This window comes from Megalops cyprinoides, chromosome 4 (assembly GCF_013368585.1).
Source record: "Megalops cyprinoides isolate fMegCyp1 chromosome 4, fMegCyp1.pri, whole genome shotgun sequence".
In the NCBI taxonomy this organism is placed as follows: Eukaryota; Metazoa; Chordata; class Actinopteri; order Elopiformes; family Megalopidae; genus Megalops; species Megalops cyprinoides.
Genome location: NC_050586.1, coordinates 35686555 through 35701680, shown reverse-complemented (window position 1 = coordinate 35701680; position 15126 = coordinate 35686555). Strand labels below are relative to the sequence as shown.

Genomic DNA, 15126 nt, shown 5'->3' with positions numbered 1-15126 from the left:
TTTTGTGGTCTTACCACACATGGGAAGATGATTATTCTCCCCTTCGCGTCTGAGTTTACACATCTGAGCAGAGTTTGTAGAAAAATGTGAAATCAGACCTGAGAATGAAAGGTGTGAGTCACTCTTTTCATGGGAACGCTTGATCCTACACACAGCGCTTGGGTGTCCTTATATTATTTTAGTTTTTTTTTCCCTACACCAGCCAGGACATAGTAAATCTATTGAGGCGTGTTAATCTTGCTACTTATCTCCTCCATTGCTGCTTAGTCACAGCTGATGATTCATATGTGTACAAACCACTTAGAGGAAGCTGCCTTAAATTAATATATTGTCAAAACATACAATATATCACTTTTTATGTTGTATCTGCTTGATTCTATGTATATGTGTGTGTGTGTGTGTGTGTGTTTGTGTACTTGTACATGTGCAAGTGTTTATGTATATATGTGTCTGGGTTTGTGTGTGTGTGTACGAGTGTGAGGACGTATGTGTTTTTGTGCATGCGTGTATGCGCGTGTGCGTGTGCGTGCACGTGTGCGTGCGCGTGTGTGTGTGGGTGGGTGTGCACATCTGCAGTTTCTGCACATTATGGTGTTGTGCTGATAGCGAAAGTACTCTCTCTCCACCTTATATTCTCTCATTAGCAGAGAGGCCTCTTTAGAAAAGCTGGGAGGTGTCATAGCTCATTATTAGCTTTGTTTGTGCGAGGGAGCGGGAGCGGGAGCGGAGCCCCGCTGTACGGGCGCACGGAGCGTCGTGGGAACGTGCAGTTTGGGATTAGGGCGCTGGATTTGGGTGCGTGGTGTTGAATGTCAGCAGCCTGCCCCGCCCTGCTGCCTGGCTCAGATCAGCGATCCATCTCCTCGCTTCGGGCCCCACCTGTCAAAGAGGGGGCCAGCCCAGGCAAGCAGCGGTGCCCCGAGGTGCCGTCCTGCTTTCCATCATTCACGCGGCACCCACTACCCAGTGTTCACTTCCGCTGCTATACTGTGGCCAAGTAGCTGTTTTAAGCACAAAAAAAGAGTTAAAACCCATTTCCTGAATTAACAAGGTTTAAATGTATGCATTCTTGTGTGGTTGAAAGTGGCTGGCTGATTTGAGCCCATTAACTACCCAAGGCAAAAAAAATGAGCTTCAATTACAGGTGCCCGAGGATCGTACTTAGCAGTTGTTTTTATTCTTTTGTTAAATGACACCTGTCTTGCTTACAGGAAATGGGATCAATAAAGACTTCATTTTTGCGAAAAACGCTCAGATTTCATCCTTTGTTTTTCATGTCTTTTGAGATTCTCTGGTTTCAGTTATCTGTGATCACTCCTTTCTGCATTCTGGACATACTATTGCTATCAGCACTGTTGTGATTATGGTAACTGTACATTTTGACTTGTTTTGTTTCTTCCTTTTGTGAAGATAGTTGACAAACGTGATACTGACTAAAGAGCTGTTACGCTAAATTACATCATTTCGCTTAAACAGTCATTGTACTTTTTCCCTCTTAATTAGTTTCATCCTAAAGATCTCATTTGCGGTGTCTCAGTTGATTTGGAAGCATGGGGCCTGAAGATCAAAGCGTCAGTATTTTTTCCCCATGCACAAATCAAACTTTTGTCTGCTTTGAAATCCCAAAACAAGAAGAAAAAAATGTTCAGACTGTCAGGGAGCCTCACCATCATATGCGCTATGTTAGGTGAATGTCTCTGAGGATGTGCTATCAAAATTTCTTATACGTTCTAAAAATCTACTGGGTATGCTGCAGTCTTCCACGTTTTTCCATAAGCTTGTGGTCTGTGCCCCCTTCCGTAGTTGGGAAGATATGCTGTAATCTTTTTCCCCTCCCCTGCCCCCTACCCCCACCCCCCCCCCCCCCCATGCTGTTTAAGAGACATGTGGACAGCACTAAACACAAGGAGACACAATATAATTAAAGAAGGAGGGTTTCGCGCCTCCCGCCCCACGGTATAATGGGACACTTTTGATGTGAGATGATTAGCATTAAAAAGGGGCCGTTCCACTCGCCGTCCTTTTCATGTGTCCACAGCGCCATTGTGGCCCTGCGCCAGAATAAAGCAGGTAGTAATCAACGCCCTAAGTGCAGAATAATGGCGGTGCCAGCATGGCCGGAGAGTGAGCGGCCAAGGACAGTTCCCAGCGCCCTGGAGGACTGTGTTACCTCTCCGGTGGCCTATGTGCGTCAGAGTCGTATTGTCAGGTTTTTTTCCCTGAAAAGTGTCACGTAATTCAATTTCACTCTGAGCATGACTCGCATGGTTGATCTGAGCGAAACGACCCACAGGCAGATAAACACGGTGAGTCATGCAATTTACTGCACTTTGGCTGCAGTTCTGGCTCTGTCAGTATATTACCCTTGTCCCCGGGTGCACAGGAAGTAATATTTTGGCCCACATGTTACCTTTAGGGACCTACCTGTAGGCTGTACTCAGTGATACCAGCACTTCGTGGGACGTGAGGCTGGGGACTGATCTAAGAACAGCAGACCCTTCTTTCACCCTGAATAAATTTGTTTTATTGTTTTGGACATTAATGGCTTCTGTCCTGCTATGAGCTTGTGGGATACCCTAATTGATTACATTGCCACGGTGGTTGTGTGTTTCGTAATCAGAGCTGTGGTTACTGTTGATCAGCAGTGCATTTCTTCTTATTATTACTGACTGACTGACTGTGCCAGTATAACAAAGTCCTGCTAAAGAGGACATAAGGGAAAAAAAGCTGTATCCGGGTCATTCCTTACCAACTGAACCGTTAGAGAGCTTGTGCAAGAGTCTTGCTTTTTTTTGGTTTTTTTTGTAAGAAAAGTTCACCCGGGTGTTTGCGACTTGCTTACTACCAAAATGCAGTAGATTCATTTTACAGTGTGACAAGGCACAATATCATATGTAAGTGCAGAAATATCAAAATCACCCCAGTCAATTTAGATACCTCCACCATGTTTAGCATCTCACATGACTCACACTTTAGTTTGGGTGGCGCTGTATCAGGAGGATCCAATAACTCTCATGATAGGATCTCATAACTTTAATATCATCATCCTGTAACCCTCATATCAGGATTAGGAGCCTGTAACTCTCATATCAGGATTAGGATCCCATAACTCTTTTTCATATCTGAAGGTTTTGAGCTACAAATATCCAGTGTGATTTTTTTTTTTTTAGGAAAATCTGCTGACTTGAAGATTTACATTGATTGAGCTGTTACAAAAACACCCCATTTAAGATGACTACCGTGACTCTTGGTATTTACATGGCAGACGACTACCATGACTCCTTATTTACACAATTTTCACCTTTGCCTTCCATTAGACATGGGGAAACAAAAGTGTGAAACCATTTATATTATTTTCCATCCAAGACCTAGCTGCAGCCTGCTCTCCGAGTGTATCTCTAAATCAGCCATCAGTTTGCTAATCCCATTTGGCTCATCGAGATGAACGCTCCGCTGCCCAGACGATGGCAGTCTGCTGGAGGAGCTTTGATTGCAGTTCCTGTCAGAGACAGGTGCCCCTAAGAGCTCTCCTGGAATTATTTATAGAAACCAAACTATTTTTTTTCTCTGTCAGGACAGTTATTTTTATAAGACGTGAAATGTGGATCGGTGCATATTTTTCTGATCTCGTGCTTCAAATGGTTCTAGCTGAACATTCCTTCCTGAAGTTGGAACCGAGCTGGACGTTGAAAACACTATTTAAATTTGGCAATTTTAATCATTTCCAAACAGTGGCTGCTTGCTCTGGGTTTTGATAGAAAATAGTTTTAATATTAGTTTCCCCGCTCTTGTTATGCCACATATTTCCTTCCCTCTGAGGCCACAAGGCAATTTAGGACCATTTCTTTTCCAAAATGGGATGATATTGGGCATTGTACACTTTTCTAAAATACTGTATGAGGTAGTCTGCAAGCTCCAACCAAATCCGGTTTTATGAATCCAGAAAACCTCCATGGATGGTACATAGATTGAACTGTCTGAAGGTTTTTGACACACTGTATAAAATTGACCACAAATAAAAATGTGGGGTTTTTTATCCACTTTTAAAATACCAGCAAAATATTGGGAACAAAGTATGTTTACACAAATCTACTTTCTTCATACAAAACTTCATATAAGCACCTCGATAAAGGTACAGACAGCTGGGGGTCAGGGGAAATACTATTGCAGACAATTATGGGATGAGTTACTCTGTTTGGGAGGCACTCTTGGCAGCATATCCCATTGTTTTGAGTGGTCTTACTATGACATCACTTACTGATTCTCTGTTTTCTTCATTCATCCATATATGGGAATTTTTTTAAAATGCACTTAGTTACAGACATGGGGTGGGGCCACAGGGTAGGTAATCCTGAGAAGGTGGGATGAGCCTTCCTTTATGGGTGGGGTTGGTGAGCACCTGCAGTACAGACAGGGATTAAGTAACACGGGGGAGGAGAATGAGCTGATGTATGCATGTGCATATGTTTGTGTGTGTTTATTGAATCTGTAACATCTGCATAATGTACACCTAAACTCCTTATGTCCCCATTGTGAGGTGTGGTGGTGGGGGTCAAATAAGTATAGTAAAAAAAAACCTGTTTTGGAAACCGGAAAGCTGGACCATTGGGGAATGGAGTCCTCACATAACAGAAATGTGGATAAAAGTGGATATTTTGGCATAACCAACTCTTTGTTGTCACAGACTGTCACAGCCTATGCTTTATAACACTTTGGATAAGTTGGACATATGGATAATAAATAATAAAAATAATGATAACAGTAACAGTAGGAATAACAACAATAATAATTTATTGTATTTCAACATTTTATTCGATATTATATAAATTTGTCTAGCCGACAGTCTTACTCAGGGCTGCTTACATAGCCTACCTTTTTCACATGTCAACCAAATCGGGTTAAGCACCATTGCTCAAGGGAACTGTAGCACTGCCCTGCCCATAAATCGAGCCCACACACTTTGGTTCCTTAACCACCACACCACTGAGTGTTGCTATTCAAACTCAAACATCACGTGTTTGGCTCGGCGTTGGGCCCCCACTCATGGTGTTTTTCTGTCTGGGGTTTGGGCTCACAGAGGGTTTGAAAGGCCTTAGAACATAAGACCATAAGAACATTGCACTGGCAAGAAGAGGCCTTCCAGCTCATCTTGTCATTATGCCTGTATCTAAAGTAACCATACAGTTTATTTGTGGTGCTTACAGTATCTTGCATTAATAACTATTTAAACAGGAACAACAACATAAATAATAATAAAACAGATTTCAAGCCAAACATTTAGACAGCCAAAATAATAAAAAAATTTATAAAATGAAAATCAAAAACAAATGATTATTGAAAATTAAAACATAGCTAGAGAAAAATCATATCTGTGCCCAGTTTTGTCTTGATTGACCCTAGGTCCTGGCAAGAGTTTCCATATATATGTGTACATAGGGAATTCCATGTGTATATAACTCTGCAGGAAGAAGTGTTTTTTGATGTCAGTGTCAAATGGACATTCCGTTCCATTCCAGCTCACAATATTTTGCTGTAACTGCAAAGAGGCCCTGTGTAAGTGGTGTTGGGCAGGATTTGACTGGGGGTGGGTTAGGCAGGCTCAGGATAGCCCCATTGCTCACTGTCTGTCTGTCTGTCTGTCTGTCTGTCTGTCTGTCCCTGCAGCTCCGGGAGGGAAGCCGAATCTGGAAGATGCACATGGTGAAGGGGCAGGACGGCCTGGGCATCCAAATCACGGGAGGCCGGGGGTCCAAGAGGTCCCCGCACGGCATCATCGTGGCCCACGTAGAGGAGGGCGGTGCCACCCAGAGGTGAGCGCTTAACCTTCCTGTTTCCCCTCCTCCTGTTCGCTGGGGGGGTGGGGGGGGTGCTGGGTTTAGGAAGGGAGAGGAACCGTGGATCCACCGTGGAGGGGGTGGACTTGGAGAGGGGCGTGCTCTGACGATGTTCTGTCCGGGCCTCATGCATAATGCAGGGTCACATCGCGTCTAGTGCACTTGGCGAACCTCATTAATCTTCAAAGCCACGTTAATCTTTGTGCTCCGCTCCTTGCTCGTTGCCCTAAAGGTAATATCACAAGTGCGCAGTGGACACAGAGTTTAGGCTGCTGTATACAAGGATGCTCTGAGGGGAGGTCGCTCATCTTTCCAGACGTTTTGAAATACTCTGATTTCGGTGCGTCTTCACCCACAGAATCACCTGTTGCATTACTGGCAGATGGCATTCAGCTCTTCTGTGCTGTGAAAGTGGCACAGCTGCATATTCATGAATTCTTAATTATGCACATAACCATTTGCATGTGTCTGATTTGAAGCACGGTATTGAAATTAGCATGTACTCTTTTAATCTTAAAGTGCGGTATTACTGAAAAAGTCCATACCCAGAACATCATCCAACAGCACATTCCAAATGACAGATAACGGGAATACACTCTGTGGCGTTTAAATTTCACTTCTGTTGATTAAGTTGAAGCATGTCAGGAAATTAGCCGACATGTTTTCCTTAGCGCTTTATTAATGCCTGCAGTCGTTCCCCGGAATTCCCAAAAAGCGCTTGTAAGTTTGCGGTAATGAGCCAGGAGTTGAGCTGGATGAACATCAGTTATTTCATTTTAACTAACCCCCAAGGTGATATTTAAGCGTAATGGGAGAGCATTTACAAAGATGAAGGAGTCTGTGCGGGTTTACACGGGGGTCGGATTTTATGCACAGCACACATGGCGAGGGAAAAAAAAAACAAACCAGCTGAAATCCTTCCAGGTTGTACGAAGGGAGTATAAACTGGCCTCCCAGCAAGATGGCTGGCCGTCTTGTTGCAGAACACACGGACAGAAGTCATGACTGCATATGCTAGATAGCAGCAGCTTCTCAACTCCTGTGTGTAGCTGGGGGTCACTGGGATCTCTGTGGCAGGGGGGACCCGAGTCTCGTGGCCGAAGCCTCCTGCCTTATCTTAGCAGGGGCAGTGGGAATCCTTCACAAGGAGCAAATATCTTAGAAGGAACCTCAGGCTTCAATGACGGTGTTCAAAATCAGTTATCTCTGGGGCTCCTTTGAAGTTTCCCCTGTTCTCGCTTCCTCTTAAAAAGTCTTGTAATGAACATTCTAACAAATTTACCAGGGGGCATCGTGACCCTCATGACTAAGTGATGAGGTTTCTGGCACAAGAACAAAGACGACTAATACGCCATACACAGTGAAATCAAAGTGAGGTATGCTGCACTGTAGATGATGATTATTTAGATAAAATAAGTAACGTTACCATACTTTGCATTTCCCAGTATGAACACACACATACACAAACACATTCATATCCGGGATCACAGTGCAGTTCCAAGAAAATCTCAAACTCTTGCTGCTGGTTATTTAGTTCCCTTCAGGAGATGTAGGGTCATAGACAATGGAAGAAAATGCTTCATGATTAAGGATTGCTTTTGATATTTGAATCTAAAATGTCTTTCTGTGTATTCTTGTTCTCATGTTTCATATTCAACATGCTGATAAGAATCTCCCTTGATTGTTCTGTGGGGAAAACCCTCGGGGAACACGTTTTGTTGGTCGTGAAATTGAACGCTTATAATTCACCCTTTCAAGGGCCATTGACTTAACGTGTGCATTCTTGGGGTTCTAAAACATTTGACTTTTGACCCGAACCCCCCCCCATAATTCACTTATACCTATATCTCTGATCAAATACATATTAAGTGATCATAAAGAGAATCACCTGATTATTTTCTGAGGAACAGCCTTTAAGGAGGTGGCCTGTAAGGACCTCTGGGATAGAGTGGTGACCTCTGCCCCCCCCCCCCCCCCCCCCGTGTCATTGTCCCCTTGCAGAGACGGCAGGCTGAAGGCAGGGGACGAGCTTCTGATGATCAACGGCCAGTCCCTGGTGGGGCTCTCTCACCACGAGGCGGTGGCCATCCTCCGGTCCTCCGCAGGGCTGGTGCAGCTGGTGGTGGCCAGCAGGGTGAGTCCGGCCCACGACCCTCCCATCATTCCCTCCGATCCAGAGCCTCCTGAGCAACACCTGCCGATGTATCCCCTCTCAGCTCCGCTATGTGTAGTATTTCCCATTCAATTACAGAGTAAAAGCAGTGAAGGGTGAAGGCGTTGCAGGTAGGCACTGTCTAAGGATGAGAGAGGTAGGGACGTCATTGGGTACACCAAGTAACCAGAATGAGAAATAGAACGCACACACGTATACACCATGCGGATAGTTCTGGAAGTTGGCAGCACCCAGAATTCCCACCAAATCCTTACTCACCTTTTCTGTGGAAAATGAGATTAAATTAATAACGAAAGGTTTAATGCCTTTTCCTGAGATACCAGCCACCTTGCTTAAAATAAGATCTTCTCTTGCAGTAATTTAGCAGAGCTCTCAGTAGGTAGGCTCTGGGCATTTTACTTACTAAATCACTCCGCTGTTTTACCCCTCTGAGGAGGAAGTGCAGCCAGCTGCCCAGAGGATCTAGAAAAAAGGAAAGGAGATTTGCATGGGCTGCAAGTGAAACACAGCTGACTTTCGGAGGGGGTTAAAAATACAAGTGAACGATCGCCAACACAGGGATGCCCCACCAAGAACTTTCCTTTCTTCCTCCAGGAGGAATCGGATGTGGATTTCCACAAGTACCCCTCCACCAGCCTGCCGGACCTGGTGAGCACGTGCTCGTCCCAGGGCACCTCTCCATCCCCCACAGACAACAAGGAGAACATGGAGCCGGATGTGGAGGACGTGACTGCCAGCAGCCTCTCCCTGCCCACACAGGACTCCGTACGTCTCCACACCACCCCTATCAGCTGTCCTGATCGCACCCCGCCCCACAACAGCCCAGGGCCGCGTGTGTGCGCGTGTGTGCGCGCGTGTGTGTGCGTGTGTGTGCGTGTGTGTGCGTGTGTGTGCGTGTGTGTGCGTGTGTCTGCATGTGTCTGCATGTGTCTGCATGTGTCTGCGTGTGTCAGTGTGTTAATGTGTGCATGTTTGTGTATGCCCATGTGTATGTTCCCATGCTCGTAAGTGTATTTTTGTGTGTTTGTATGTGTATGAGTGATTTCTGTGTTCAGTAGAGTGTAAGATACGTTTGTCTGCATTCAAAAGCGTGCATGAATAGTATGCATTTGTGCATTTGTGAGAGTGCTTACACGTGTGTATGGTATGGGTATTCTTACATGTATACCTGTGTATATGCATGCCTGTGTCAGATGTAGCAGGTTTGGGACTTTCCTTACGTGTGGACTATGGAACGGTTATCGTTCATGTAGGACAGCTGCGTTTCTCAGCTTGTTTGTTGAAACATGTGGATTTCCTCAAGTAGGGCACTCTTATCTGTTTGTCTTCCTTTTTTTATCTAAGTGACTTGGAGGTAAATTTAATTGCTTGGGCTCATCAGCAATTCTGATAAAAAGCATCTATGTTTATAGTTACATAATTATGAACACGTTCCCCCAAGTGAGACAAGCGAGACAAGAGATATGTTTACTGGCAGTGATCGAGGCTGCTGTTCCTAAATGGTGCTGTCAATCATGAATTTGGCAGCTTCAAGGTGCAAAGGTCAGTGGTGATTTTTGCCAAGCTTGGCCAGTCGCTAATCGCCCGTTGTTTACGACCCAGGAATGAGTCAGATCTGTAATTAGCGCTGGGAGGAAATGGTGCCAATCTCATGCCTCTCCCAGAAGCCCAGCAAAGTGGGTCATTTGCCCCAGTGCATGTGCCTCGCTCTACACCCCCCACCCCCACCCCTCCACCCCCGCCAACCAAACCCAGCCCCTGCCTCTGTCTGCCCCTTAATTCCATTACCGCAGCTCCAGCTAACAGCACCAGTGAATCGGGGCAATTAAGTGCTTGTTTCCAAGAGCCGGTTGCAGGATGCATTATACTAATGTTACAATTCAGCAAATGTGAACTCCGTATTTTCCTTTATTAGGAAATCAAACCCATTCTCGTCTTTGAGAAAATGTAGTAGCCGTAAATGCTTTGTTTTCCACTGCTTTGAAAAATAATTTAAAAAAAAAAATCACTGCTGTGTAAAATAAAATGGTACTAAACAAAAATTCCCAAGATATATTGTCAGAAAACAGCAGTTGATGCATTCATGGGTTGGTTGCATCATTTCTCAGGGCTGTGGATGGAAGTATGTGCTTAACTGCAAAAAAAGCCACAGTATATGACTTCTCAGTGGATTGTGCATTCGCACCAATAAACTCTCCTCCTGTCAGAGGAGAGAAACCCACAGCTGTACTGCTTGTCATTTCCAATTTTTCGAGTAGATGCTGCTCGTAGCAAACGGCTCGCTCTGCCGACTCTTCAGCTCGGCGAAGGGGTGGGGCGTTTGAGGCGGCGGTGCCGTGTGACAGGGCCTTTACTCGGGTCTGCCCCTTCAGCTGTGAGGAAGGGGAAGCACAGGATGTGCGCCTGCATTCCGGTCTGCTCCCCTGCCTTCCGGAAACGTTAGCTCCAGTCTGCGGGAGTGAGCAGCGCTCGGCTGGCGTCAGAGCCTGACTGTAGAGCGAGAGCACGCGCTGTTCCCGAGCCCGAGCGTTCCAGCTTCCTCCGGTCTCCCACCCCGCCGCACCGAAGCCAAGATCATGATTCACACCTGTGGCCTGTAGCCCTGGGTGAATCGCTCGCGTGGGTTTCGCGTTATGGAGACTGGCCCGACCGAGGCAATTATCGGTATTGGTTACTTTTCCTGGAGCACCAGTGTAATCCTCAGTGAACCTGTCTTGTTAAGAGTGCTTTGAAATCGGTGTCACTCAAACCATACCGGGGCCCGTTCCTCACAGGTGTCTGCTAGATTGCTTTGGGTCTATATCTGGCCCTAATTGAGGCTTGCTTAATTACAGTCGTTCGTAGAGGATGCTTTCAGGATGTAGTTTGTGAAGTGTGTCTTTCATGTTCAGCGTGGGCAGAGGGGGAGGCATTTGTTCAGTCTGCAGAGTTCCCCAAAGATCCCGGAGTGAAACCCGACGCCCAGCCCAAAGACAACGCTGGTATCAGCTTTCATCGGGCGGGCGAGGATAGTTATTATTATGTGGGTGGCTCAAACAGTGGCTGTGCGTGTACAGGGCTCCAGAATAGAACTGCCTGTCAGATCCTTTTAAGTGGCAGGCTTAGCGTTGTTTAAAGAGAGATAGGGAGAGAGGGAAAGGAGGAAGAGGGAATTATCAGGGCCCTGCAGATAGGGAGCTGCACAGCTGTGACTGTCACGCCGGCTTCTCCGTAGGTACGGGGTTTGTCAAAGCCCGCGGGCCTGCCGGAGACTGAGCCGCTATTAAAGTCACTCAAGTAGGAGACAGCCAGCGCTTCTGACAACTGATAACTCCCAGATCGGCCTAATCAAATTAGTTCCCCCCCCTGCATGCCAAAATTAAAACACCAAGCCCCCCCCTCCCGCTCGTAATTACTTAAACTCGTTAAAGGAAGACAGGCCTCGAATCAGGAGCGTATCCGTTCAGAGACACAGTTCATTATGATTCCTTTTCTTTTTTTTTCCTGAGGTTTGTTTTGTGGAACAGAGGATGAAACTTTTAAGTGAATTTTTTTAAGCTCCTTGCAGAAATCATGGCGGGGTTTAAATGTGGATAATTCAATTGCAGAATCCTGCTACCAGAGTTCTCAGTAATGATTGGCATTCAGTGCCGCGTTGAAGCTTATTGATGTGGTTATCGTTCATGTCAAATTTTTCAAAATGTGTCTAAGAATCTGTCTTTTACGGGGATCTTTATTGCGTAACATTTATAGAAGTCAGACAAAGGAGTTGTCAGCCAGTGCAGCTACAGCCAACAGTGACTGGCTGGAAAACACATAAATCTGACTCAGCCAATGGTGACTTAATATGCTGCCCATCCTTACTCCCTTACCTCAGCTGCCGTAGGCAGGTGCCCTGTGGAGCTTTACAGGTTGACACTCCCAAAAATTGTGATCCTGAGGTGGGTGAATGAGCCTGATGCTGTAATCAAACCACCATCAGTTGTGGGACTGCAGCCAAGGGGAGGTCAGCATCAGAGAACTCACTCAGATCAGATCACATCTCTCCATCCTGGTGAGGCTGGTAAAAAAAAAAAAAAAGATCCAAATCGCAAATGCAGAGCAATGCCAGATTCCTGCCTTTTACAGAGGGGGGGGGGGGGGGGGGGGGGGTTGGTGGCTTGTCAGTTCCGTGACTGTCAGGACTTGCGCTGAGGGTCCCCTGGCCGGCTCCTGTTTCCGGCCGCCCCATCCCACCGAGTGCTCATTCCAGCCCAGGGCGCTTTCTTTAGAGAGCCTGGCCCCTCCACGACCCCTTCCCCTGCACACCAAACTGTCATTTCCTTCAACGCCTCCCCCTCTCACACTTTTGCAAAGTAGGACCTCACAACTTAAACTTTTCTTTCTTCAGGAAACAAAAATAGACTTTGTAAGCCTGAATTGCAGCTAAATGGTTTTGGTCGCTTTTTCTCTGCGATTAAAACGGTTCTATTTCTGGATCCGTTCATTACCTCCAGTCACAGTGTTAACTGAAGATAAATTGTTAAGTTTCCACTTCTTGGATTTTCAAGGAATATTAATGTGACAACATGGGTCTGTAAATCAGGCTTTGAGAATCAGAGCCAGGGTTTTCTGCATGGTACAAGATGAGCATTTACAGTTGTTGAATTCAGGCACTGGCGTGAAAATTGTGTAATACACATTGTGTATAAGCAGTTATTTTGGGAGTGATTTGCTGCATGTCACGCACCCTCATAACCATTTTAAGTGATCAGTTCCTTTGAGCAGAATAGATTCCCTATTCAGCTCAAAAATAAGAGATTCCTGAAATTCTTCTGGGGTACTTTGAATACATTATCTTGTACATAGAAAAAGATCTCACTGTGACCATCTAGCCGCGTTGCTGTCCGATATCATCTACTGTTCATCAAATGGCAAATGCCAGAGCATTTTACCGGGCTCTGTTAACAGACCCCCGCTAGCCTGTTGATTTCAGATTGAATCAGATTGAATTGTAGTGTTATTCCCATGCCCTCTAAAGGGATCAGTTCCAGAGCTGACAGGAACCATATGGCAGCACCCCTTCATAGCAGAGCAGAGCCATCCAAGAGAAGTCAGGAATCTGTACTAAATGAAAGGCATCAATACATTATTCTCAATGCCAGAGTTAAACATGACAATGATGGTTTTAATAAAAAAAAAAACACTTATCCTTAGAAGCCAAAACCACCTAAAGTACATTAAACAAGTGTACTTGCAGGTTAGAGGCTACAGGGGCATTTCTCAGCATGTTCTCAGCTTCATATGAAATGTTTTGTTGTCCTTCTGGAAAATCAGATGTATTAAAGTTAAAACATATTTCTTTATGTTTTTTTGGATACAGTTTCCTATCAGGTAAGTTTTCAGGGGCTAGGGAGTCTTTCTGTGGCAAAATGACTTGAAAAATCATATAGCTTTCAACTCGTTGTTAGAGTTCATATTTTGTCACACAAAACACAAAACGCCAAACACCACTATCTGCTAGAGGACGCATGATTATATGTAAATGTTGTAAAAACCTTTTTGAAATGGGCTATTTATGTTCATGCAAATGATCACTGTAATGATCAGAAAAAGATCTTGAAATCAAATGGGTCTATTTTCACAATTCTGTTCTCTGGAATGGAGTCAAAGGGTAATGAGACCTTCAAAGCTCTGCTCTGTGCTTATTATCAGCACAATTTGCATGTTAGTATAAGCTTTACAGAGATGTGCTCTGTGAACGGACAGCTAAATAGATGGATATTTATTTTCACTATTAATCAAAGAGGAGTGTTTTCCCTCTCGTGACAGTTTCATCTGGGCTCTCCTGAACGCAGGCGTTGATGATCGTGGACATGTGGTCGGGGCGCGGGTCATTGGGAGTGCTGCCCAGGACCTGTGGACAGTTCCAGTCGAGTGGTCAAAAATAAACAGTGTCTGTAAACAGATGGGCATTCGGAAGGGGAAATGTTTGGTTTGCTTGAAGGGACAGCCCGAGCAAGAAAAGGAAAAGTAAAGTTTCGGAAAGGTTCAGACAGGCTTCAAGGCCCTTTTGATGGTTATATTCTATGATATGAAGCCCTTCTATTCAATAAATATTCCTGTTTATATTTCGGCTAAGTCTTCAATGTTTTTTCACAGTGGAAGAAGGTGCCAAACTTTGAGCAACTGTACATTGAGAAACTAAGATTCTCCACAGAAGGGAGATGTTTATTAGTTCAATTCAGTCCCATGAGAGGAAGTGGAGAGACAATGATCAAAGTCTGAATTTCTTAGGGGATTTGTGAGCCTAGGGGAGGATTTTAAGAGTTTTTCATTTCAATCTATCCCCAAGTTGCAGTAAGTCTCTGACTGGTCTTCTTTGTACCCGGAGACCCCTAGGCTTAATTTGCACCAACTCCGCTCAGAAAAGCTGTGACATCACGCAGCACGAGAAGCTAATTTAGATAGCAGGCTGACACAAGTCATTGGTAAAATATAGCATTATGTATTTGAGGAACCCTTACGCTTCACTGCCCGAAAGTCCCAGGATAAATGTCCTGCGTGTCACCTTACCTTTGGTTTATGCAAAAATGAAGCCTTGTGAAGACAGGTCTTTGGTTGGCTGTACCAAGCGTGCATCAAACCTGAAGGTCATTTTAAAGTAATTGGTTCCACAAAACTGAAAAATCGCTTTCATAAAACTGAAAAACATTACTTTCCAAAATACAACTTCCAATTCACAATTGCATGTATTGCGTGAGTGGAAGCCTGGAGGACTGGGCGTGATCATTGTTTCACCCCTCTTTACCCGTAATACCCTTGTAGAACCCTTGCCTCATGTGGTCTGTTGGCTGTCATGGAGGCAATAAGGATTTTTTTCACTCAGCTGTGAGGTTGTGCAATGAGTTTCCCTGGCAGTGGCATGCTACATTCCTCAGACACACAGTGAGTGTTTGAGGAATTGGGGGGGGGGGGGGGATATAGCTGAAGTGAACCCCATTGCTCTTGCTGCCTCTCTGATCTGAAAAATATGTCCTGCCAGAGGTACACTCAGAAAATGGCTGCGGATTTCTCTCGTCTCAGTTTCTCTCCAGTTACCCCTCTCGCCAGGTCTGGTTTGAATCTGAAAGCTTTCACATGGTCTGCTGTTTGTTGACA

The 15126-nt window shown here is 45.1% G+C and overlaps 1 protein-coding gene across 1 annotated transcript in view; it reads left to right on the top strand.

Moving 5' to 3' along the window:
* pdzd2 (PDZ domain containing 2) overlaps window positions 1-15126 on the top strand; it is a 70589-nt gene that overhangs the window by 30190 nt on the left and 25273 nt on the right. The window contains exons 4-6 of the mRNA XM_036526831.1: window positions 5665-5810; window positions 7836-7968; window positions 8602-8772. Coding sequence (XP_036382724.1) covers window positions 5665-5810; window positions 7836-7968; window positions 8602-8772 — 450 coding nt within the window. The remainder of the gene's footprint in view (window positions 1-5664; window positions 5811-7835; window positions 7969-8601; window positions 8773-15126) is intronic.